Source organism: Paroedura picta, chromosome 1, assembly GCF_049243985.1.
Source record: "Paroedura picta isolate Pp20150507F chromosome 1, Ppicta_v3.0, whole genome shotgun sequence".
Taxonomy (NCBI): domain Eukaryota; kingdom Metazoa; phylum Chordata; class Lepidosauria; order Squamata; family Gekkonidae; genus Paroedura; species Paroedura picta.
In genome coordinates, this window is record NC_135369.1 from 31,787,928 (window position 1) to 31,813,297 (window position 25,370).

Sequence of the window (25,370 nt, forward strand, 5' to 3'; positions counted from 1 at the left end):
ACTCTTTGGCAGCAAAGACAGCATAAATATCATTTGTTGCGATGGCAGAAACTGCAGCTGTGAGGTTTAAAAGCAACATTCACAGAGTAGTCAGAGAAAACGAGTACCTCTCTCAGGGTACTTTGCTGCTTGATCTGAAAGTCACCACTCTTCAACAAAGGGAGTCCCCAACATAAGATTGTCAAATCAGGATCAATCATTAGGTCCAGTTGTATCAACAAAGATTTAAACAGACCTGACACTACTTTTTCCTTAGTCGTATCAGCCACTATGTGGTTTTATCACTGTATTCTTGTAAATGTACATTTATTTATTTATTTATATTTGTATATTACCCTCCCCTAAAACTCAGAGCTGTTCTCATGGAACATAAACAGTACATGGAACTTTGTTTCTTCATAACGTATATGTGAACTGCAACAATAACAATAGCAACCATAACTGAAGGTAACAGTCTAATCCATAACAATTTGAACAGGTCCGTGGTTCAGGTGTATGGGTTCTTGGGAGGGGAGGTTCAGGGGCCCTGCAGATGTTACTGATTCCGGTCGACCTCAACCAAATGCTTGGTGGAAGACCTCTTTTTTGCAGGCCCTGTGGAGCTGCTTTAGATCTGTCAGCACCCTGATCTCCAGTGGGGGCCAAGACCGAGAAGGCTCTGGCTCTGGTTGAGGCCAGGCAGGCTTCTTTTTGGCCAGGGATCCATAGCTGGTTATATATATACTAGGGGCAAAGCCCGTTGTCTCCAAGAATACAACGGGCGCTAGAGCTTGGCAGTGGGAAGAGGAAGGGGAGGAGTTGTCCAGTCTGTAAGGGCATGGGGTTGTCATGTGTGTTGTGTGGGAGGTTGTGGTTGCATGGTGGTAAATGAGGGTATGGGTGTGGAGATATGGGTGTCAAGAACCTGTGGTGTGGAATGTTCATTGATTGTGAGAGAGGACTGACCTTTGGGAATTGTGGCATAGTGGTTACAGATGAGCTTTCCAGAGCCATGTCCTCAGATATGTGAAGGGAAAATCAGACTGGAGACTCTTCTTAGGGGAAGATTACATGGCAACCAATTCCCCCCCAGTTCTGCATCATTTCCCTTCTTGTGTGAATTAGGCCACATTCACCAAAATGCCCCTCTGCCCTAATACACATAGGGTAGTCACAGTACACAGGTGTCTACCCTGTTCCTTCTGTCTCCCATATTTTCACTGTTGGTAAAATGTTATGTGCCCACATGCTTCTTTCATGGTTGCTCCTTAGAAGAACGGATTTTTGTACCCTATTGCTTACTACCCAAAGGAGTCTCAAAGCAGTTTACAAAGACCTTTTCCATTTGTCTCTCCACAACAGTCAAACTGTGAGGTATGTAGGGTTGTGAGAGATCTGAGAGAACTGGGAATGGGTCGCAGTGACTCAGCAGGCCTCAGGTGTCTCAAAGCATTTTCCAATCGTCTTCCCCTTCTCTCCCCATAGCAGACTCCCCATGAGGGAGGTGGGGTAGCGAGCCTCACAGGGAAGCTGGCAACTCTAAGAGGAAGACTGTCTGTGCACAGCAGTCTTGACCTTAGTAAGGTTTTTAATACTGTTTTTTTATTTGCCAGGCCAAGGTTATTTGCCAGTTACTATTTCAGTTACGATGTGTCTCCAGATATTTACTTGTTCTCTATTTAGTTTCAGGCTGTAAATATTTATTTAGATCTTCCTGCACTTTCCAGACTCACAGGACTGATGCTGGTCTGCCTGTCTGCGCCCCAGAATATAAACAGTTGCTGATAAGGGGTGGCCATAACCTATAGGCCAGGAGGGATACTCCTGCACCACTCCCTACCAACTGCAGGCAAAAATGGCTCATTTGAAGGCTGGACATTGAGGCATTGTACGATTTTGAAGTCCCACCTCCAAACCTCCAGGAATATTTCCAACCCAGGGGTAGCCAACCTACAGGTGTGGCCTGGAGAGCTCCTGGAATTACAGCTCACCTGCAGAGTATAAAGATCAGCTCCCCAGGCAGAAAGGGCTACTTTGGGCAGGGTTGTGGTAGAGAAGAAATATTTAAGGCTTCCCACACAGGTTGTTGTTGAATTGAAAGACTTGAGGCCTGCTGCACAGGGTTGTTGTGCAGATGAAACAGGAGACAAAAGAGCCAGCTTCCTTTGCAGAATAACACTGTGCAGTGGCCTCAAATCTGCAGAGAGTTGCAAAGAAGAAAGAGACATGGCTTGGCTGTGTCTAACCCCTGGCCAGAGCAGTATTTTAAGTGAGAAGGGGCTTTTCTGTAGCCTCCCTATCAGGCAACTGTTTGGCAGAAGGGGAAAGTCCCCCCCCCTCAAAAGGAAGGCCCTCAGTCTCCCCTGTGTTGCTCTTGGAAAGGCCTCCTTCCCTCAGTCAGGGCCTGTCAGAGGCTCCTTTGCAGCAGGCCTGAAGCGGGGGAGGGGGATCACTCTGCAGCCTCCTGCCGGCTCTGCCAGGGTTCTGAGGCAATTTACAGTTGGACATGGCAGTTAGGACAGCCTTGGGGCGAAAAGGGCTGGCACAGCCTGTCCTAGCCTCTGTTGTCATCCCCCTTGGCAGCCCTACTGACCTCCTCTCCCTTTGGTGGTCAGGAGCAGACTGGCAGCCAGACTGGGCTGGGTGAATGGAATTTTGGTCTGTCCTGGTGAGGGGCCAATAGGAAGGCGCTTCGCATGCCTCCCCATTGGCTGTTTGGCCCTCGATGGACACTTGGAGGGCCCAATCAGGAGCCGCTTTGTGGCTCCTGATTGGGCCCTCTGAGTTTTTATCCTGGACAGGGCCCGCCCTAACTCCTCCCCAGGTGGCCTTACTCTTTTATTTAATAGGACCCTGTCCTATTTAAAGATGATATATAACAGCAAAGGGGAGAAACAATCCTCCCATTTCTTCCTTTTCTGTTCAACTTTACATAAGCAGTTAAAATTCCTCTTTGGTAGTATGTTTAGAAACACTGTGGTAGAGTAGCAACAGACTCTTAGAGCCACTCCCTTGGCACGCTTTCTTCCACCTCAGCATTCCTTAGACACTGTATCAAGGTGAATACAGTATGGAAAAGTACCGAGTGAAAACAAAAGTGATGTTTTTAATTCTGAAGGACAGGGCTTATTGGGGGGGGGGGGGAGAGAAAAGAATGTTACACAAAGGGGAAGGAAACATGTGCTGTGGAGGAGGAAATTCCTCCAAAGTAGCAATGCAGCAGGAAAAATTTAAATCCAGTACAGTGTTAAAGACAGGTTTTAATTTTTTTTTCTGCTACTGCAGACTTGACATGGCAACCTGCCTGATACAGCACCAAAAGGAAACTTAAGTACAATGATATCTCTACTGATTCCAAATGGTTGCATAGTAGTGTTTGACTGTATTTGGTTGTGTGACAGAATTGATTTTTACTATATATTTCCCATCATGTAAGGCAGGGGTCCTCAACCCCCAGTCTACGGCCCGGTACCGGGCCGCAAAGGCCATGGTATCGGGCCGCCAGCGGCAGCACCTTCCTCTCCCCCCCCCCACAGCGAGAGGGGGGGAAGAAGCAGGCACGGCCACCGGCACGCCAGCGACGCAAACACGCACGCGCGGAGCTGCCGCGCGCGGGTGTTTGCGCCCCCTGCTGGCGAAAACACGCACGCGTGGCAGCTCTGCGCATGCGCGTTAGCACCATCTAGTGGCTAAAACGCACATGCGTAACAACTGCGCGTGCACGGTTGCGAGCGGCAGCGGCCGGGCCGCCGGCTCTCTCCAACCCTCGGAGGCGGTCCCCAACTACTAGGAGGTTGGGGACCGCTGATGTAAGGAGTTCATAGTCTGACGAAGAGTGCTTGCACTCGAAAGCTCACACCTTGAATAAGTCTTTGTTGGTCTTAAAGGTGCTACTGGACTCTGATTTTATTGTTTATGGTGCATTTCCACCTGATCAGGGTCTCCAAGGTAGCGTATATAAAAACATTAAAATACATGAACTATTAAAATCAACATTTAAAATTATGTAATTCAATAAAAATACAAACAAGATGAGAACCAGAAAGGAGGGCCAGTAAAGGTATTCGGGCTGTACCTTAAATGAACCAAAAAAAGTCCTCATTAGCAAAGACAGTAATAGAGGGAGACATATCCCTGGGGCTCTCTGTTACTCACATGGCTATTTCTGGGGCAACAATACAGCCAGATGCATTTGTGGGAAGTTTACTTAGTGAGGAAAAATACATACAATTGATGGGGAGAATCGTTAGGTACATCATTTAAATCAGGGGTAGTCAAACTGCGGCCCTCCAGATGTCCATGAACTACAATTCCCAGAAGCCCCTGCCAGCATTCGCTGTCAGGGGCTTCTGGGAATTGTAGTCCATGGACATCTGGAGGGCCGCAGTTTGACTACCCCTGATTTAAATGGTCTTTTAAGCTCCACTATTGTCATCTCCCTTTCTATATGTAAATATTTTATCTAATGACTGAGAATTCACTGCATGCGTCTGATGAGTTGGCCTCTAACCACAGAAAGTTATGCTGCACCGCATCTTGTTTTTAGGGTACAACATGACTCCTCTTTATGTAGGGATTGCAGTTCTGTCTATGAGGGAGTGTAAGGGGTGAGGGTTGAAGGCAAATGACTCATCAGCCTTGAGGAAGCTAATTGGTCTGGGCAGCATCTCGATGGGGTACTGCCAGGAATCTGAGGTGTGCTTGCCTTGTGCTCCCTGGAGGAAAACTGGGATATAAATTACATATTCATTTATTTTAAAATATGTGTGCCCTGCACTCCCAGCAGAACTCTCTCCAGGCAGTGTCCACAGAAAAATGTAAAACAGTAATCAAATTCTTATACCGGCATTTCATGTTTAAATAACAAACAAGTGAAATAGTGGGAAAAGGGGGAAAGCGAGATGCCTCCTGCAAGCCCTTATGGGTTCCCACTTTCATGTATTTAAGGAAGCGAGCTCCAATGCACAAAAAAGTTTTAAAAAACAAAAGATTTGTTAGCCTTCAAGTTGCCTAAGATTCCTGTTTATTTTAAACTAGGTGGATTGGCTCCTTTACCTTTGTTGGAAAAGTTGGCTCTTATATGCTGCTTTTTTTCTACCAGGTCACCCTCCTTTTCCTCTCCCCACAACAAGACCCCCTGTGAGGTAGGTAAAGTTGAGAGAGCCCTGATATTGCTGCTTGGTCAGAACAGCTTTATCAGTGTTATGGTGAGCCCAAGGTCACCCAGCTGGCTGCATGTGGAGGAGGAGCAGGGAATGCTGCTCCTTTAGGGTGCTTTGGGCTGATCCTGTGTTGAGCAGGGGGTTGGACTAGATGGCCTGTATGGCCCCTTCCAACTCTATGATTCTGTGAATCAAACCTGGCTCACCAGATTAGAGCAGACGCTTCTCCCTGAGTGCTGTGGAGCTGGCCTTATTCTGTGGGATATGTTCCTCTTGTGACAGACAGTTTGCAGCTCATTGAAAGACATTGGTCTAGTACAAGCAGAAGTGGCTATTGCTAGAGGAAGTGGGCTCTATAGAACAGAGGATAGCCTCGACTGCATCTGCAGAAAAGGTATAGGATCCTTGCTGGTATCTCATCTAAGGTCTCCCCATCCGCGGTATTGTCTTTCATTTCATTTTGCGACCATGTAAATTGGACTATGGAGCCTGCCCTGTAGTTTGTTCCAAATTTTGTGTTTGATTGTCACCCAGTTTTAAAAATCTCCTTACTCATACTGCAGCAGAAGCGCTACATTCCTGCATCAGTTGAAGAGGCAGTGGAAGACTTGTAAATCCTCTGGTTCCGCAGCCTGTCACATGTAGAAACGGCTGCATCGGCAGTGCTGCCCAATACAGTATATGAACTGAAGGTCAACTTGGTGCTTAGGTGTCATGCACCAGGAGCTATGAGCCATAACAGAAGTGTCTCAAACTTAAAACCGAAATTGCGTCAGTAAGGCAGTTGCTGGGAAGTGACTATAACAGATCCAAAGACGTAAGGTGAACCAGGCTGTCTAAAAATGTGGGGTGAATTTACATACTGTCTGCTGTTCTCGTATGGCTAAGAATAAAGCCCTGGGACTGCATCCAAGAGAAGTTGGCAATTCTCCCAATTCATCCTTTGCAGTTATTCCAATTCACCCTCTTCATGTTATTCATCAGGGTCCCATAATCTTCAGGAGCAGCATTTTGTGGAGATCAGTGCACTGGGGTAGTAGGAAAGGGGCAAGAAGTTCAGCCACTAGGAACTTTAGCCTTAATCCAACCCTTGGTGGTAGACCTATTGATTTGGGCAATTTATAAACCTAGAGTCCTACCATCATTATTGAATAATCTCTGAGGTGTGATTCAGGGGTAATTGAGTACTAAAATTTCATTGTTTTTAACAGGAAGGAACATGCTTCACTCTCCTGTTGGTAGTGAATATCACTTCAGCTGCATCTCTCCCATGCATAAATGAAAATAGTGCATGCAGCAAGCAACCTAAAGATTGTATAATCTTAAGTATAAAAATACAGCTAAGGTTTTAAAAGTACCATTTGAAACAGCTGACAGCTAACCAGCTATGCATACATCTTGCATTGTTTTCCTAGTATATTATAAAGTTGGACTATCAACCTTGATTTAGCAGTAGATTCCAAATAATGGGGGCAGTAATAACCACAAATCAGGGATGTTGTTCACTCTCTCTGCTCAGATCAGTTTGCAAAGACTACTGTTTATTTCACATGTTCATACTGCTTTTCTGTTACCACATCAATCATTTTATATGATTTTTTAAAAGGAAATCAGAGGTGTCAGTCCTGTTTGTAGAGTGCAGGGAAAGCTGTGACTTGTCTGTCTTTTCTAGGTTGGCCTGTTTTGCTTTGGGTTTGGACTGCAAATATTTTCTACCCATGCAAATTCTCTCTCTGCTTTTCCGTAGTTGTTCCATGCCCACATCCACTAGCCTAGCACATCTGACATGGAAGCAAAAAATGACTTGAAAAAGAGGAGCTTTCCTCGATTGTCTCAAAATCTGTTCTAATGAGGAAGCTGCATGGCTTGTTTCTAGTATTCCAGCTCTGACCATCTTGCCTGCCTGAGTTCTAAATTGAGCATTTTAATCACTTTGTAGTGTTTTGATTACCTGACCTGGTTAGTCCAAGCTGGCTCACTCTTGTCAGATCACAGAAGCTAAGTAGTGTCAGCCCTGATTAGTGTTTAGATGGGAGACCACCAAGGATGTCTAGGGTTGCTACACAGAGGAAGGCAGTGGCAACACTTCTCAACATTTCTTGCCTTGTTAATCCTACAGGCTCATCATAAGTCAGCTTCAAGTTGGCAGCAACTCTCAACAACCACTGTTTTGTTTTCCACATTCGTGAAGGGCTATTTGGGAAGTCTTGTTCTAAATGCTGAGGCTGTAGAAGCTGCCAGAGGATATAGTGATGGCCACAAGCATAGACAGTTTTAAAAGGGATTAAATGAGTTCATGGACAATAGGTCTATCAGTGACTACTAGCCAAGGTGACTAAATGGAACCTAGTAGGGTTGCCAACTCCCTCCTGGCAACTGGCAGGGTTGGGGGGGGGGGACACTTACCAGAAGAAAGAATAAGGTCCAGGTCACATCACCAGCATTGCAGAGGAAATGACTTTACCATGACAGCAATTTCTGGGAAACACTCTGGTATTTGGGCAAAAGCTGTATGGTAAAGCCAGCTTTGCCTATAGAATTTTGTCCAAATAATTGAGCAGCACCCTGGAGGTTGTTGATGAGATGATGTCACTTCCTGCGCAACCCAGCAACGTGACCTAGGCCTTCTTTCTACTGGTAAATCCCCCTGGGAGCCAGCTAAGGGAAACCAGCGAGGGAAACCCTGCCTCCATTGGGTATTTGACAACCCTAGATCCCAAGCAAGACAGGGTTTAGGGAGAAGAGGGTGCAGAGCCAGGGTATAATGCCATAGTGTCCATGCTTCAAAAGCAGCCATTTTCTCCAGAGCAATTGATCTGTCATCCGGGTATCACTTTTAATTCCTGGAGATCTCAGCCCCTGCCTGGAGGTTGGGAACGCTAGATCCACATGAATAAAGTCTTGCAGTAGGTTGCAGCATTTCAAACTGCTTGGGTTGAATGAGCTCGCCAATCCAGTTGCTGCAGACACAAGTTTGTAAATTGACCGCACCCACCACAAGAAGCATTCCTTAAACATGTGAAAGCAAATGTGAATGAGGGTGGGGCAGAGGTCATTTCTCCCAAAAAGCCACTGCAGGAAACAGTATTATGCAACTCTATAACTTCCCCTTCAGAAGATAAAAATGGAAGGACTTTATGTCTGCTGGCCTGAGCACCCTGGAGGAATAGATGCTGATATCCAGATTCACCTCATGATGCATTAACAGCATCCTTTTACCAGATCTCTCCCATACCCAATACTCCACAAACACACACAACTTAATGCTCAAATTACTTGTGCATTGTAAGACTCTAGGAGGTTGAAATGTAGTTTTCATCGTATCATTGAGCTGGAAGGAGCCATACAGGCCATACAATCAACCCCCCTGCTCAATGTAGGATCAGCCTAAAGCATCCAGCTGCTGCTTGAAGACCACCAGTGAGGGAGAGCTCAGGGCCTCCTTCAACAGCCTATTCCCCTGCTGTAAATCAAGCTTCTTCTGTACCATACAGTTCAAAACAAATGTCATGCCTTTAAAACCACTGCTTCATTTTGCAAACTTGAAAAAGTATAGTTTCAAGTCTGGCTTTTGTCCAGCTGGGTTTCTGCTGTTCCACTGTCAGTCCTCCTTCGCTTTTGGCCCACAGCTTTAAAAGAGAATGTAAGAAAGCAGCACATGCCCTCTAGGCTTCCCACATTCTTACAAAATTCTTTCCTATTTGAAGATTTAAGTTAGCTCTGTGGAATGTTTAGAAAGCTGTATTGGTAGTTCACAATTTGTTGTGCTGCTTAAAGATGCTTGGTGGGAGCAAGGGGGAAGGACGCCTGATGTACTCACAGCCCTTGACATATCTTTGTTCCTTTTCTCTCCAACCTCCCTGATTCTTGGTGTCAATCCCTTATATGAGCACAGCAAATTAAGCCCTCAGGTCAAGAGGAAGGAAGTGGAGAGGCTGTGGCTGTACACCTTTTGAGTTCTCTAACTTTTATAGGAACTCATGGATGATTTGCTATTTTGCATGAATCATCATAATCACTGAGTAAACTAGAGGCCCTTGATGCTTTCCATCTGTACAATGATCCCCCCCCCCCAGAATATGTTTCATATTCTTAACTTGCTGCATATATCAGTGACAAATATCATTTTCTATGGTCTTTTAGTTCCCCATGAGTTTGTAGCATAATAGGAAACTGGATTGGGGTAGGCTTCTCGGTGTCACCCTGTTGTGTATCAGCATCTTGCTTGGTGAAAATGTTCATAAAATAACTGTACACCTCAGATGGAAATACAGTGTTATTTTCAGCTGCATAACTGATTTTATTATTTTATGGTATTGGGCTATTGTGCCTCTGTAAGCCGCCCTGAGCCAACTTGTTGGGAGGGGCAGGGTATAAATTTAATAATAAAAATAATTAAAAAAAAAAATCAGAAGTGATGTCAAGGAATTTCGATTCATTCCCAACTTTTGCAGAAGGAAGTGACATTGTGATACCATTTTGATCCCCTGTTTTCATACTCTATAGAGCAGCACTGGGGAACAAAAGTGACCACTTTGCCTATCCAGTGCCTTGCCAGACTTGTGATTTCCAAGGTGAGGCAACCCTAGGCTCTGGTCTACTGAAATTCCACAGAGCTAGCTCATGGTTTTGCTCCATTGACTCAGTGTGCAATATTTATAAATAACTTTGGGCCTGTGCTTTGAGGTAAATCTGAATTTAGCACAGCATTTCATTTTTTCCAGATACCATGTGTGGCCTCCTCCAGTTTAGAGGTTGCAAAATTATACTGTCTCACAAGACCTTTCCCGGTGTACAGGAGTTCACCTCAGATGGATAAATGTGTGAAAGTCAAATGTAGGTTGGAGTGGGGTGGGTCTAATAGATATGACTATTCTGGTGACACAGGAAGGGGCCTGGAAACCCCCATTCCTGTCATGGGAAAGCACCAAATAAAATGCTTGTTAAATAAGTTAGTCTTATTTTTGTATGTGCAATATGCTAAATAGCAAACATTTCCGAAGCAAAACAAGGAAGTATTAATCTCAGCTGTCATAAAGTCCACCATGCATAGCAGTAAGTCTCTTGAGGGAAAATGATTTGTGTGCTTTGGACATGTTCTGGGGAGATTCCCAGGCAACACCAGGAGGTTGGCAATCCTAGGACCTGAGAATGTTTTCTCAGGGTCATAAATGGCTGTGAGGGGAAGGGGAAACCTGGGAAGAAAAGAATCCTTATGCAGGCTGTGCACAGTCCTTGCGCTGGATCCAGGTGTAGTAGCTCTCTGCTAGGGATACCAGCCTCCATGTGGGACCTGCGGATCCCCTGGAATTATTGCCCATCTCCAGATGACAGAGAAAATGACTTCTTTGGAAAGTGGACTCTGGCATTGTGCCCCACACAGGGTCATGGATGCCAGCCTCCAGGTGAGAATCCCTACTTTCCTCCTTGCTTATTGGGGCATGCAACAGGAGAGGGAGCAGGGGGAGGGGCTATGGGCTACTACTAGCCAGCCTTCTAACCCCCCCCCCCCAAGTCATCCTCCCCTCACAATCCTTGGCTCCCTTTCCTTTGTAAGCTCACCAATTATAGGTAGAACCCCCCCCCCCTTGACTCTGCCTTTTCCCTTGCTATAGGGCATACAGCAGAAGAGGAAGCAGGGGGACAGGCTATGGGCTGTTAAGAGCCAGTCTCATGTCTATCTCTCCCCCCCCCCCCCGACACACACACACACATCCACCATCCTCACACAAGCTCTAGTCCTTTCCAAAGGACTCACCAGTTTTAGGCAGAAAAACAGAGCCTCCTAATAGCGCTGCAGGAAAGGAACATTCTCCAAGGTGCATAAATACTAACAGGCAGGCTTGATGAGAACTATGGGTGGGGGAGAGACAGTAGGCAGTTTAAATTGGGAATAGGTATGCAGGCTCCACCTCCTCCCAGCTGGGAAAGCCATTAGCAAACTAAACCATCCATGCTTGAGGTGAAGGGGAACAAGCCTAGCTGAGGCAGCAGGGGAAATGTCAGGGACACCTTCCAACACACACAGACCTCTGGGGGTCCTAGACCCCCAGCGGCAAAACACTGATCTAGGAGATCAATGTTCACATGTCCTTTTGGTTCCCATAGGAGTATGAATATCGAGTATGGAAATGTGAAATTTCACTTTCATTTAGATTAGTGGTCCCCAACCACCGGGCCGTGGCTGGCTGCCGGACTGCGGCTCCCTCTCCCCGCCCCCCCCCAGTAAAAAACTTCCCGGGCCGCAAGCTTGAGGCCCGGGAAGCTTCTTACTGTGGGAGGGGGGGAGAGGGAAGCAGGGCTGCGAACACGCATTGCACATGCATGGCCAGAATCGCGATTTCGGCTGCGCATAGTGCATGCGTGGGACGGCCGCACATGCACGGCATGTGCGGCCACGCAATCGCCCTCCCTGCTGCCACCGGTCCCCAGCCTCAAAAAGGTTGGGGACCACTGATTTAGATAACAGCAGCTGTTGCTTAACAGAAGGACAGTTGCCTAGAACACTGCTTTGTTCCCATTTTGTTTTAACCTTGACTTGATTTTAATGTGGCATTGGCATGTGTTGGAACCTTTTTGTTTAGGAACCTATACTGCAAAGTTTCTTATTACCACTTACGAATCATTAACTCTCCATGAATAGCTCTGATGAAAGTCATAGGACTGCCAAGTTTTAAAACCTGTTTTGGATGTATAAGTAGGCAGCAAGTACCAAAACTACTTCGTCATTGTGGCAATCTTGTCTTGTTCCACCCAAGGCTAATCTCCTTTGTTAGCTACTTGCCAACTAGGACGTTTATATAATCTTGTTTTTATAGCTGCAGATCTCTATTTCCTACTATATAGGAATGGACTGCTGAAAAGTTAAGGGCCTCTTCATTGCCTGCTACCTTCAAGTCTGTCTCAGTTTCATTTTTAAAAAAACTTAGAACAGTATAGTTCTTCATATTAAACTCAGGGAGATCTCGTGGTAAAAGGAAACTGCAATTGTTTCACTTAAAAGTGTTCTTTATATTATCCAATGATGGCCTGTGTAGTGGTTTGTGGCAGTAGGAGAAAGCAGGCACTTAAAGGGACACCAAATGCCATCAAACTCCTGCTTTCAGTTTCGCTTCTATTCAATGCCCTTTGAATTGAAATTATTTTGCCTTTCTTCATACAGCATGCAAAGTTGTCATCTACACCCACGTAGACCATTCCAGAGGGCTAGTACTCCCCCCCCCCCCACACACACACACAGAGCTCATAGCTTACCGCAGCTTTTTTTTTTTTAACCCTTTGACCACAGAAGAACCCCTGAAATAGTCTTCAGGCTTCAAGAACCCCGGAAGTAGCGATATGTCCCTCCTGACAAGTGGACACAGGATAAGCCAGTCATTTACTGTTTCCATTGTGGAGCAAGAGACTAGGACTGTAGAGCAACAGAGGAAGTGGACTCTAGGAATGCCTTGTAATGTCACTGACACCCCCCCCCCCAAACTTCTGGGAAAGGCCAGGTAACTCTGGTTGGCAATCCCCAGCTTCATTGTAGCTACAAAAGCAATCTGAAAGAGAGTATCACAAGGAGGAGGCTTCCTAAGGAATATGTTGGGATATGTGTTTTGACAAGTATGTGTTCCATAAACTGAGAGTTTTAAAGGTGATAGCCAGCACTAGAATAATAACTATAATGATTGTTTGAAACCCACTTATCCAAAGAGCATTAAAGTACTATAGAAGTGAGTATGGGCCCAGCTGTTCCCAGACAGAATCTTGAATGCCTAAAAGTGATGCCATCTTCTAAGAAACTGAGCTATGTATTTTAAGCCGTCCATATGATTATGAGTCAGTGCAAATATAATGTTGTTCAGACCAGGACATATGGTGCCTTCTCCTTTCTCAGGCAATCACAGTCCACTTACGATGATCAAACAAGGTTGCATTTCTGTTTCTGGGAAAACCTCCATTTGTCTGGGTCATGTGTAACCACAAGCTATCATTTGCTGAAAGAAAATAAGGGGGGTTAGGTACCCAAGAATGGGATAGGGACGTACCCAGACCTGAGAGCTATGTGCAAAATTAAACAGAGTAGCAAAGCTCAGTCTGACAAAATGCTATTCAGAATGCAACTAAAGATTACTGGAAGGCAGGAATTTGTTTGTTTGTTTACTTATTTACTTACTTACTTACTGCCCTCCCCGGAGGCTCAGGGCAGTTTACAGGGAACATAAGAAAAAGAATAGTACATGAAACAGTCTATAACATATGAATAACCGTACAATAATATTAATAATTAATAGTTGTAACCATATAACAATATAACAGTATAAACAATATAAACAATGAACAGTGCTACAGTGCAAACAGGTCCAGAGCATTCTGGTGGAGTTCTGAGAGGGAGGGGGGAGCATGGGCCCTTCAGTCGCTGTTGGTTATGTCTGGTCTCAACCAAATGCCTGGTGGAAGAGCTCCTTTTTGCAGGCCCTGCGGATGGCCCGAATCGCCTGCCCACTGCCACTGTCAGGTTCTCTGATTCCCAGCTGCAGTTGCTGGGAAGAGTTTGTATTTATGATTAGATTTATATGACTGCCCCTCCTAGCAAGCTGGCTTGAGGCAGTTTACAACATTGTATAATACATATATAAAAAATAAAAACAAAACAGTTGAAGTGCAGTTAAGTACCCAGAGGGTACTTGTTAATAGTTCAGCATCTTCTTGGAAATTAGTGACAAGTGGAGTACCCCAAGGATTTGTCCTGGGGCCTGTGTTGTTGAATTTATTTATAAATGATTTGGATACGGGATTAGAGGGGATACTTATTAAATTTGCAGATGATACTAAACTGGGAGGGGTAGCAAACACAACTGAAGACATCAACAGAATACAGGATGATCTTGATAGGCTTGAGAAGTGGGCTAAACTGAATAAAATGAGGTTCAATAGGGACAAATGTAAAGTTCTGCATTTAGGTAGGAAAAACCAAATATACCGATATAAGATGTTGACAAACTGGAACGTGTCCAGAGGAAGGCAACAAAGATGTTGAGGGGTTTGGAGACCAAGACATATGAAGAAAGGTTGGGGAAGCTTGGTCTGTTTAGCCTAGAGAGGAGACGACTGACAGGGGATCTGATAACCCTCTTCAAGTATTTAAAAGGGTCCCATATGGAGGATGGAGCAGAATTGTTCTCTCTTGTCCCAGAGGGACGACCAGAATGAATGGGATGGTATTAATTCAAAAGAAATTACTTCTAAATGTCCGTAAGAAGTTCCTGACAGTTAAAGCGGTTTCTCAGTGGAACAGGATTCCTCGGGAGGTGGTGGGTTCTCCATCTTTGGAAATTTTTAAACAGAGGCTAGATAGCCATCTGATAGAGGGGCTGATTCTGTGAAGGCAAAGGGGTGGCAGGTTACAGTAGATGAGAGATTGGGATGTGAGTGTCCTGCATAGTGCAGGGGGGTTGGACTAGATGACCCATGAGGACCCTTCCAACTCTATTATTCTAAGTTCAATTCTGTTACAGCGCCGGTGTTAGTGAACCATTACCTCCAGACGCTTCTCTCTTTCCAGGGGAGGGCTCCTGTATGAGTTCTATCTTGGAGGCCCTTCGGAACTGAACAGGCTCTTGAAGGGTCTAGCTGTTTAGGAGTTCACACCACCAGGTGGGAGGCAGGACCAAAAAGGCCTTGGCCCTGGTTGAAGCCAGAGGTATGTCGCAGGGGCCAGGGATCACCAACCAGTTTCTATTGGCAGAGTGAAGTGCCCTTTGGGGGGTATAATCAGGCCAGTACCTCAGATGTATGGGTCCCAAGCCATGGATGACCATAAAGGTTAAAGCCAACCTGAATTCTACTGGCAGCTAATGCAGCTGCCTGAGGACAGGTTTGGTATGGGCTCCCCATGGTGTTTTGGTGAGAACCTGAGCCATTGTATTTTGGACCAGTTGCAGTTTCTGGGTCAGGGACGGGCACGCCAACATAGAGTGAGTTGCAGTAACCCAACCTGGGGGTGTTATGTGGATCACTGTTGCTAGATGCTCTAGGGACAGGTAGGGTGCTAGTAGTTTAGCTTGGCAGAGGTGGTAAAATGCCAGCTGCCCTACTGTAGTGACTTGAATCTCCATATACAGGGAGGAATCAAAAGTCACACCCAAGTTCCTATTGGATTGTGTAAGCCATAAGCGGCACCCTGCCTAGGATGGGCAAACATGCTTCCACTACCAGCCCTTTCCTGCCAGCCATGGAACTTCCATCTTTGAGGGGTTGAGTTTCAGGAGACTGTGCCATCACTGCTTCCAGGCAGCTGGCAAATGTGCTTCAGGAGGTGAGTCTGGTTGGCCATCCATCAAGATATAGAGCTGGGTGTCATCTGCATATTGATGACACTCAGGTCCAAATCTCCAGACCAGCTGGGCAAAGGAGTGTATAAAGATGTTAAATAGTGTGGGGGATATGACTTTGCTCTGTGGAGTCCCACGAGAGAGTTGGCAGTGGTGGGTCTATGCCCCCACTGCAGCCCTCTGTCTGTAGCCCTGGAGAAATGAGATCAGCCATTGAAGGATTATCCCTTGAATTCCACCATTGGTGAGGCTTTGTCTTGCTACCATGAGCAGAAGAACAATATCAGGGGGAGCTATTCCTTGACACAGCCCTGTGGCATGACCCAAAGACAGGGATGTGAACATCTGTGGGAGGGGACAGAGATTTGTGAGGTAGAGTTCTTTTCTCCCCAAGGAGCCTTTCACCCCAAAACTTCCTATCGTATGCGGTGTTGGAAAGGGTAGAGTTGTGCTCTGTGGAGAGACTGAATTGTGTGAAGCTCATACTTGCTAGATGCTGGCCGGGCATTATGGGAAGAACATTTTCTCAAGGGTTGACTAGGGAGCAACCTAGGAGAACTTTTTCTAATTTGTTACATGTATCTTTGCAATGACATATAACACTCATTCGATATGAATCTGCTGTGCAGATTGTGTAGGTCGATGCATGCACATATGTGCCAGATAGTCCTGTTGTAACAGGTGGTCTCTTTCTGGTGGTTGGTGGTCGATCCCAGCCCCAGCTTATAGTTCAGAAGCATCATGCCTTTGAGTGCTCCTGCAATAGCTGCAGAGTAGCAGCCAATCAGTAAGGATGAATTGACCCTCCTGTTCCCTGAGGCCGTCATGTGATGATGACTGTATTAGAAAAACAATATGCCATATGCCGTCGGCAGAATTCTCAGCCTGTGGTGTGGTGACGTTATTTTAAATCAAACAAACTGGCCCGCGATGTGCTGATATCATGTGTGTGCACATAACCTGGTGGCCAACTCCCACTCCCTCCAGTCTCCTGATTGGCTTAGCAGAGAGGCTGTGCCCTATAAATACCCCTCTTCTCTTGCTCATCTTCCTTTTTGCTTTGCAAAGCCACTGGAAGGAAAAGAGGTAAGCTGAGCTGGAAAAGTGAGTTTAGGTGCCTGGTCCTGTTGGCTCAGATGACTGCTTTGGAGGGGGTGTGGAGACGAATGCAAGCCTTTTAAAAAGGGAGGTCATAAAATGCAGTATTATTTTAAGTAAACGGATTGTCTGGGACTTTAGTTTCTTTTCAAGGAAGCCAAACGCTAAAGGAGGAATGGCTAGGTTGCAGTTTCAGCAGAGTTGTAGTTAACTTGAGGATATTTTCCCCCACAAGGGTCTGCATGAAACTTTTATACTTGATTGGATTTGAGCCTCTTCTGCCAGTTACGGATTTTGCTAAGCAGCATTCTAGCTTGGAAGTGCCTTTGGAAAGATTGCATCTAACCCATGGTGTGGGCATTCCTCTCTCAGTGGAAAGTTGCTATCCACCTCAGCAATAGTTGGAATCAGCTATGTGAACTCTTCACCTCTGCTTCAGATTTATGGCCAACAGGTGTAATCTTGCGTGTTCTGGCTGGCTGAGAACTAGGAACAGGAGGCCATATGCCAATAGCTACGTCAAGAACGGAGCATTGTGCCTTTCCAGACACTGTTTAAAATATTTTTGATTAGAAATGCCACTTTGAAAGGTGCTTCATATTTTAATGGCTTTTTTGCCTGTTCGTGGATAACTTTAATGTTTGGTACATCTTAACCGATTGGCCTTTTTTTTGTTGCATCCTGCAAAGCTGTGCAACATTTTCCATCCACCGAGTTAATTGCACCAGTTCAGAAACAGGTGGTATGTGACGGTGCAACACTTGGAACAACTGGCAGAGTCACAAAATGGGCTTTGGTTTATGGCGATTGGATGCAATCCAGTTTACAATTGAATAGTAGCTCTATACTCACTCTATAAAAATGGCTGTCAGCAGGGAAATCGTAAAGCAAAATAATGTTATCGGATCGGAATGCTTAGATCCACTGCTGACTTTTTGTTAATTCCGGCATATCCCAATCAGGCAGTTGCATGTTGTCCATTTTAATTTACAAAATGTCTTGGTCAGTAGACAAGCCTGGATTTTCCAATACAGTAACCAGATGCAGATTTTACTATTGCTAAGCTTGACAGCTGGTGAAATGGCTTGTTAGTGACGGTAACTTTCTGCTTTCTTTCAGTGAGCTTGAAGTGGGTGCAATGCCAGTCCTCAGGAGTCTAAGCCGAGCTGTCAGGCAGGTTTTGCAGAGACCAGGCTGTGGTTGTCAGGTTGCCGTCGTGCCGGTTCGGTGTCATGGTTTTTCACCCCGGCAAGTAACCTCAGATGCCAGTTATCATTCTGTATCTTTCTCAGAAACAGATCATCCCAGAGTATTAATTACAGGTCAGTATACTTTACTGCTCTTGCAGACTGTTTTTCTCTGAGCTGTTTGAATTTCCTTATTGCTAAGCTTATCATGCTGCCTTGTATGAAAGTGTATGGTTAGGGAAGCAATGGTGGTCTCCTGGGCCAAGCCCTGGAGCACAAGGTAGACCTGATGCACAGCTAAGAGTGCGAGACATGGATAGCCGGAGTGGAGAGTAGCGCTCAACAAGGAATGTTTACCTTCAAGCATCTTGCTTAGTAGGTAGCTCTTGCATCCCTCTTCTTTGTTAGTGTAGGTCTAGTCTCCCATCAGTAGACATCCCTAAATAAATGGGTAGTATGATGTTTGTTTGACCTTCAGTCCTAGATGGTACATATGTGTTGCAATTTTTATCTGTAGGAATAGAACTGCTATAGGAATAGAACTACTAGAAATGTGTACTCTTTGAGCCAATATCGTAGATTGGGCCATAAATCAGTAGTTGTTCCCCATAAAATAGGATGCTAGTTATTCTGCTGTCAGTGAGCACTCTGTCCCTACCACATGTTGGTAGGATGAATACAATTCCTGACCTGGTCATTTAAACGGCAGCTGCAAGTGGTGGGTAGAAGCCGCCAGTCCCAGCTAAAACAGCAGCCAGCCTCCTGAATCATAGAATCATAGAGTTGGAAGGGACCATACAGGCCATCTAATCCAACTCCCTGTTCAATGCAGGATCAGCTCAAAGCATCCTAAAGCAAAGCATCCTGCTGTTTATTGGGTTTCCTTAAGGGCAGAATTGATTTCTTTTGATGTACCTCTTCTTGTTCTTGACTTTTAGGGGGATTAGGCCAGCTTGGAGTAGGACTTGCTAAACTCTTGAGGTAAGCTGTAATTTTTTGATACTATTTATTTACAGCAAGATGTATATGATGTATTTTACATGATACATTTTAAGCCAAAAAACAATAATTCCATTAACTTTCACAGTCAGGTTTTATTTTAGTGTTACAAATGCAACAGGTCATACCCTTATGGTGTCATGTATTCCTAAACTGATGACAAAAGTGTGTATGTGTGTGGGGGTGTTTCCAAAAAATAACCATGCCTACAAGGCCCATTCCAGATATTTTGTCAACCCAAGTAGGGTACTTCAATTGTCTTTTCCCAGCTAGTAGTGACAGAGGCCCAGAAGCTTACACCAATTCCTCCTGGGTAACCAGAAGGACGGAGCAAGCTGAAACCCTCTGGAGCACTGGCGCCTTCCTCACCATGCCATCCCAAGCAACTACTGGGATGGCTTGAGAGCCAGTTTGGTGTAGTGGTTAGGAGTGCGGACTTCTAATCTGGCATGCCAGGTTCGATTGTGCGCTCCCCCACATGCAACCAGCTGGGTGACCTTGGGCTCGCCACGGCACTGATAAAACTGTTCTGACCGAGCAGTGATATCAGGGCTCTCTCAGCCTCACCCACGCCACAGGGTGTCTGTTGTGGGGAGAGGAATGGGAATGCGACTGTAAGCCGCCTTGAGACTCCTTCGGGTAGGGAAAAGAGGCATATACGAACCAACTCTTCTGGAGAGCTGGCCCTGCAGGCTCAGTTGACTGATCTGAGTTGATACAGGAAGTAGCTTCTAACTTCTGTTAATGGACGTGGACAGATCACTTGGACATGGAATTGGGATCTCTGTGGGTGGGTGGGTAGTTGTGAGTTCCTGCATGGTGCAGGGGGTTGGGCTAGATGACCCTGGAGGTCCCTTCCAACTCTGTAATACTGTGATGTAATGAAAACTTTCCTATTTTGGAGTGTCTTCTGAAAAATATTTTTTTGAATTGAAATGAATGTTTTGGGAAGTGTCTTGGGACTAATGGCATCATCTTTTTTTAGAAAAAGCTTTGGGAAGAACAATGTGATCCTGTCCGATATCAGGAAGCCACCTGATAATGTCTTCTATAGTGGTAAGTGGCCACATTGTGAGCAGGCGTATTTTCTTTACAGTTTGGGTACGCATGGCCTTCTTCCTGCAAGAGAGAGCCAGCATGGCATAGCGGTTAAGAGCAGCAGACTCTAATCTGGAGAACCAGTTTTGGTTCCCCACTCCTTTGTGTGGTGCATACAATTATATTTCATCCTGCCCCTCGGGGGGCTGAGAGAAAAATGGGGCAGTGGCCAATAACAAGGCTTGGCAAGACATCAGGATGTTACTGTCCCCTTATCATAGCTAAGGCACAGTTTCTGTAAACAAGTGTCTTCAAGCTAGTCGTTTACAAAGATTCTGGAACAGCAAGCTGCCAGGTTTTAGTGATGCACTCAGACTAAATACATACTGATATGGTAAAAAGGTGAAATATAGTATTGAAGCATAGAATTTTACAATACTGAAATATGAATCTGAAACACAAGCCTTTATGAAATTCATAAGGTGCATAAATGGCTAATAGACCCACTGCTTAGAAAGGAGCAGGGCTACAAAAGCTTATAATACTGGAAAGATACAAACATTACAAAACTATAAAAGTAATAAAAAGTCATAAAACTCGTGAGGTCACTCCTTCAGCCTCACGCTAGTTTAGAGTTAGTCTAAAGAGAGGATCTTCCATAGCAGAAGTTAATTTAGACCGTATTTACTTTTCCACTTAAATAATGTTTGATGACCTGAAACATCAAAATGTAGGCAAGGTAGCCCGATCAGGTTTCTTCTGATGGGGGTTGCACAATGGCAATGAGCTACATAAATGGTAAATCAGCCAAAGCAAATCTGGAGAGCAAATATGCTGTCTTGCAAGCATTTAATCTTCCTTTGCCCTGGGGTAGACAGCAGATTTAAAAGGCCTGAGGGGGTAATAATATGTGTACATAAATCATTTTCTCAGTACTTCAAAAGAATATTTGATCAGAGATAAGGGTTTTCCACTGGTAGAAAAGGGGAGGTTTGGGGCCCCCTGTGGCTACCAAAAGATCTACACTGTGGATCATGGACAAAAGCTAAGGGATAAGGACTGCAATAGAGAGGAACTGGCTAAGGAAAGCAACTGCCTGGATCCTACTCAGTGAAGTGTATGTGAACATTTGTTTCTCCAGAGAAACAGTGATCTGGTCATATCTCCTTTAAAAGCTACTGTTTGGCTCTTGCCTATATCAGGGAGTGAATTTTTGCATCTCAGACCCATGAATTAAATATGTCAGAAATGTGAAGCCAGATTTGTGCAAATTTCTTACATTTAACAATGAGCCCCTTTGCCAGTGCACTGCCCTTACAATGTTAACAAGCTGGCTAATCAGTTCACAGATCTCATGTTTGTGTGAGTGAGAAAGAGAAATCTGGCCTGACAGTGGCATGGAATACTCTCTCACAAAGGTTTTCTTAGATACCCAGCATCACGCTTAAATCTGGCCCAAATATTTCACTTTTATAGAATTCCTTTGGCAGTTCAGAGGCAAGTCAAAGTTCTCTAGGGACCAAAATGCTGTCATAAGATACCTTGGCTTTGTGGGCTGCTGAATACTTTCAGGCTTTGTACCATCAATGAGCATTTTAGTGAGCTGGCAGCACCCCTACCATGTAGTTATTGTTTATTAGACCTGCATTCATTTTTTCTATTTTGTCCTGGTCTTTGGTGAAACCAGTTTTCATAGCATTTTGAACTGGAAGAGCTGAAACTTATGCCAGAAATGTGTCCCCATCCATCTTCAAACTAGGCTGTGTTAGGCATATCATGGTCACCTATGTATCCATTGTGAATAATGTCACAAATATACACACAAAGTGCTCAGTGCAGCTTTGAATTGCTTGCAATTTTATAATTGTGTGATAAGATGTGACTTCCAAATACAATAGCAAAGAACTCGTCGAAGAACAGCAGTGGCCATTGTGAGAGACTGATTCAGCCAACATATTCTTCCTTGCAAGCTGTTCTATTCCCTTCCTCCAAACTCGTCTTCACTTCTTCTTTTCAGGTCCTTTTATCTACTCTGACATTCTGGACTATAAGAACCTGCGTGAGATCGTAGTGAATAACCGAATTACATGGCTGATTCATTATAGTGCTTTGCTCAGTGCTGTTGGAGAAGCCAATGTCCCTTTGGCAAGATCTGTAAATATCAATGGTGAGTAGTGTCAGCTTGGCTGGGTATTGTGTAGCTCACTGTTCAAAGGAGCTGAAGATCTTGGTGTAGAGGCTGATAACTGTTTGCCATTCGCAGGATTACACAACATTCTCGACATTGCTGCTGAACACAACCTGCGACTCTTTGTACCCAGCACAATTGGAGCATTTGGACCCACCTCCCCTAGGAACCCGACCCCTGATCTCTGTATCCAAAGGCCAAGGACAATCTATGGTGTCTCCAAAGTTCATGCTGAACTCATGGGAGAAGTAAGTATTCCTCTTCAATCTGTGTGGTTGTTTTGCTGCTTCAACATATGGAGAATTAGTATTAGTATTCGTTTTTAGTATATTTATATTTATTCCCCACCACTCCTGAAGCCGGCTTGTGGCTGGTTACATAAGTCCATAAAATCAGATTAAAACCCCCAATTAAAAGGACGTAAAAAATTCCATTATAATCACAGCAAATTACTACACGATGGACAAAAGGAGGGACACTTCGATCTTCCACCCCCACCCTGGCCTCAACCATAGACCTGGTGGAAGAGCTCTGTTTTGCAGGCCTTGCAGAATGCCGAAAAATTCATCTTATGATAGTGGTTTAGTGTAAATGTTATAAGGAGTCAGTAACCTGAAACTCAGTCTAGACAAGATGGAGATGCTGTTGGAAAGAGAGAAGGTCTGTATGGATTATGTCTTTCATGTATGTGACCTGATTTGTAACTTACTGGTATCTTTGTCTCTCAAAGTGCTTCTAGTTGACTTGAGTTAGTCCGTCAATTACAGCCTTAAGTGAGCGAGCCAAATCTTGCCACCATTGGCCATGTAATTCTAAAGCAAATATGCATCCTACACCTTTGGGGAGGTGTAAATTTGCTTTGCACTGCCAAGTGAGACCACTGCAGCAAGTTTTATATGCCCACAGAAAGCATTTGGAAACGTTATCTGTTTTAACATATAGTGGCCTAATTAACTGCCTCATTGGTAACATCCAGACAGTGTTGAGTTTCATTGCCTTTCATTTCAAATGGCATGCTAAAAGCCTTTGTCCATTAGGGTAACAATGTCAGGAACCCGGGATACAATGGGGACTGTTTCCATAAGAGCCTGCCCATGTTCTAAGATCATCTGCCCCTTCAGAAGTGAGGCATATGGCTACCAGGGATGGGACCTCTGGACTTGCAAAGCCCGGATTGTAGAATGCCCTCCCTAGGTATGTGAACACGTTACTTCTAAGCACTGGTTAAAGACCTTTTTATTTAACCAAGCCTTTCTGTGGTTTGTGGATTTCTGTTTGACAATATTTGGGTGTGCCCATTGTTTCTTGCTGGCTTCTTTTCTAGTCTGCTACCTTCAGGGTTTTTATGGTTCTGGATGCCTCTTAAGAAAGGCATGCAGACTTTTGTGTGTATCTGTATGATCATCCATTGTGGAACTTGTTTCTCCAGTTCAATTTGGATTGGCACTCCTAGTTCACCTTACAACACTCTATTGATCTTCTTTCACTTATGAAGAATAGTCTGCAGTCAACAGTATAAAAATATTTGTTTCAATGCGGTCAACAGTATAAAAATATTTGTTTCAATGTGGAGTAAGGTCAGGCTGCTCACATTCTGTAAGGCATGTTTGATGTAGAATTTGTGTCAAAAATAGCTTTGCACCTGTAGAAGGGCATTTCCACAGGCCAAGGAGGGCAGGACAATTATTACCAATTTTTACCAATTGCTACATTATCTATATGTTTAATTCAGAATTTCTGGGGACCTTTGACTTCTAGGGGCCACATTTAGGAGAGTTCAAGTGGCTTACAGTGGGGGAAGAAAAATCCTTTCTGCTTATGATGCTTTGGATGCAGATTGCAATGTCTTATCCAAATTGGCTAGAGTACTTCTCAGGCACTCCTGTTGACTCCATGTTGTGTTCTTTTCAGTATTACCATTACAGATACGGGCTGGACTTCCGGTGCTTGAGGTATCCTGGCATTATTTCAGCTGATTCCCAGCCTGGTGGGGGAACAACTGGTAAGAGAGCAAATAAATTATTATGTTTTCTTAGTTTGGGATTAGCCTTCAGATACATCCTAATGGGGAAAACTGACTGTATGTTGTGCTCGCCAGAGGGGTTTGCTTGTTGAGAATTCTGAAGGTTCCATCCAAGGCAGAGGAAGGAAGGCAGGGAACAGAAATCCTTTGTTCAATGGAGGGAGCACAGTCCACTACCTGTTTACAGCTTCTTCCCCATATGCACTTCAGCTGCTTGCTCCTGTACTTAAACCATAACCAGGGCAACTGAAAGTGAACAGATGAGGTGCCACAAAGAGAAATTGCCAGGAGTACTTCTGTTTTGCACCAGTTCTCTGTGTAGTTCTTTTTGGTGGTACACATACAAAAACATTCACAGTGGCAGAGTGTTCACACAGCAGTTTTCCAAATTTCCTATGAAATGATCCCTCACCTTTGTTAATTTTTCTTGGCCACAGCCACGTGGAACAACCCCATTCTCCAAACAGCCTTTCTTGGCTCAGGACCTTTCCTTTATTGAGCTTAACACAGCCAGTTCCTTAAGAGAGACCCAAACAAGTAATAGGAAGCCAAACTAATGAACCGATGTGTTTGCTACTTTTAGTATATGCATGGTAGGAATTGTGGAATTTTCTGCAGGTGCCTTATGCTGCAGGCTGAGAGACAGGGCATTGCAGTCATGTTGCAAACCTTTCATTCCTATAGACTATGCAGTCCAGATCTTCCATGATGCTGTAAAGACTGGCAAGTTCCAGTGCAACCTAAAACCAGACTCTCGCCTTCCAATGATGTACATCAGCGACTGCCTGAGAGCTACCTTGGAGATCATGGAGGCACCTGCTGAGTCCCTGAGCATGAGGACATACAACATTGGAGCCATGAGCTTTACTCCTGAGGAACTGGTTCAAGAGGTCCAGAAGCATATTCCAGAACTTGAAGTTTCCTACAAAGTGGATGCAGTCAGACAAGCCATTGGTGAGTACTTATCTGTTACCTGGTGGCTGCCTGTTGAAGTATCCTGAGTGTGGAGAATAGGAAGCCTATCAATACATGTTTATGCCCCACCCTTGCCTCTTGCTTTAATATTAACTGTTCAAAGGCAGGGCTTTATGCCAAGATGTTACTGGCTGTTTCTTCCACAGTGAAGTTGGTAAGGAGAAGGGGAGAACTCAAGAAACAGGACTGGAACAACCTTGAGAACCTAATGAGACGCGGCCAGGCATAGGAGACCATGCCAGTAGTCTGGCTTTTATAAACCTAGTTTTTCTATTCACTAGAGAGCAACAGAACTTCTGCTGCATTGCTCATAGAAGAGAAGGGCAATATTGAGAATATGGTATATGAAATGTTCTGTTGAAATCCTGACATTTAAAGTGGAAAATGAAAGGGGGGTGGGAG

General features: G+C 44.8%; 1 protein-coding gene across 2 annotated transcripts in view; it reads left to right on the forward strand.

Moving 5' to 3' along the window:
* Positions 1-25,370, forward strand: part of LOC143835157 (L-threonine 3-dehydrogenase, mitochondrial-like) — a 31,262-nt gene that overhangs the window by 3,973 nt on the left and 1,919 nt on the right. Inside the window, exons 1-8 of one of the 2 annotated variants that reach the window (XM_077332374.1) lie at positions 16,489-16,546; positions 17,678-17,880; positions 18,684-18,726; positions 19,730-19,800; positions 21,800-21,949; positions 22,046-22,218; positions 23,882-23,972; positions 24,678-24,947. In XM_077332374.1, the coding sequence (XP_077188489.1) occupies positions 17,697-17,880; positions 18,684-18,726; positions 19,730-19,800; positions 21,800-21,949; positions 22,046-22,218; positions 23,882-23,972; positions 24,678-24,947 (982 nt within the window). In that variant the 5' untranslated portion in view covers positions 16,489-16,546; positions 17,678-17,696. Of the gene's footprint in view, positions 1-16,488; positions 16,547-17,677; positions 17,881-18,683; positions 18,727-19,729; positions 19,801-21,799; positions 21,950-22,045; positions 22,219-23,881; positions 23,973-24,677; positions 24,948-25,370 lie in introns of those variants that run through there. The other variant, XM_077332364.1, reaches the window with a different exon arrangement.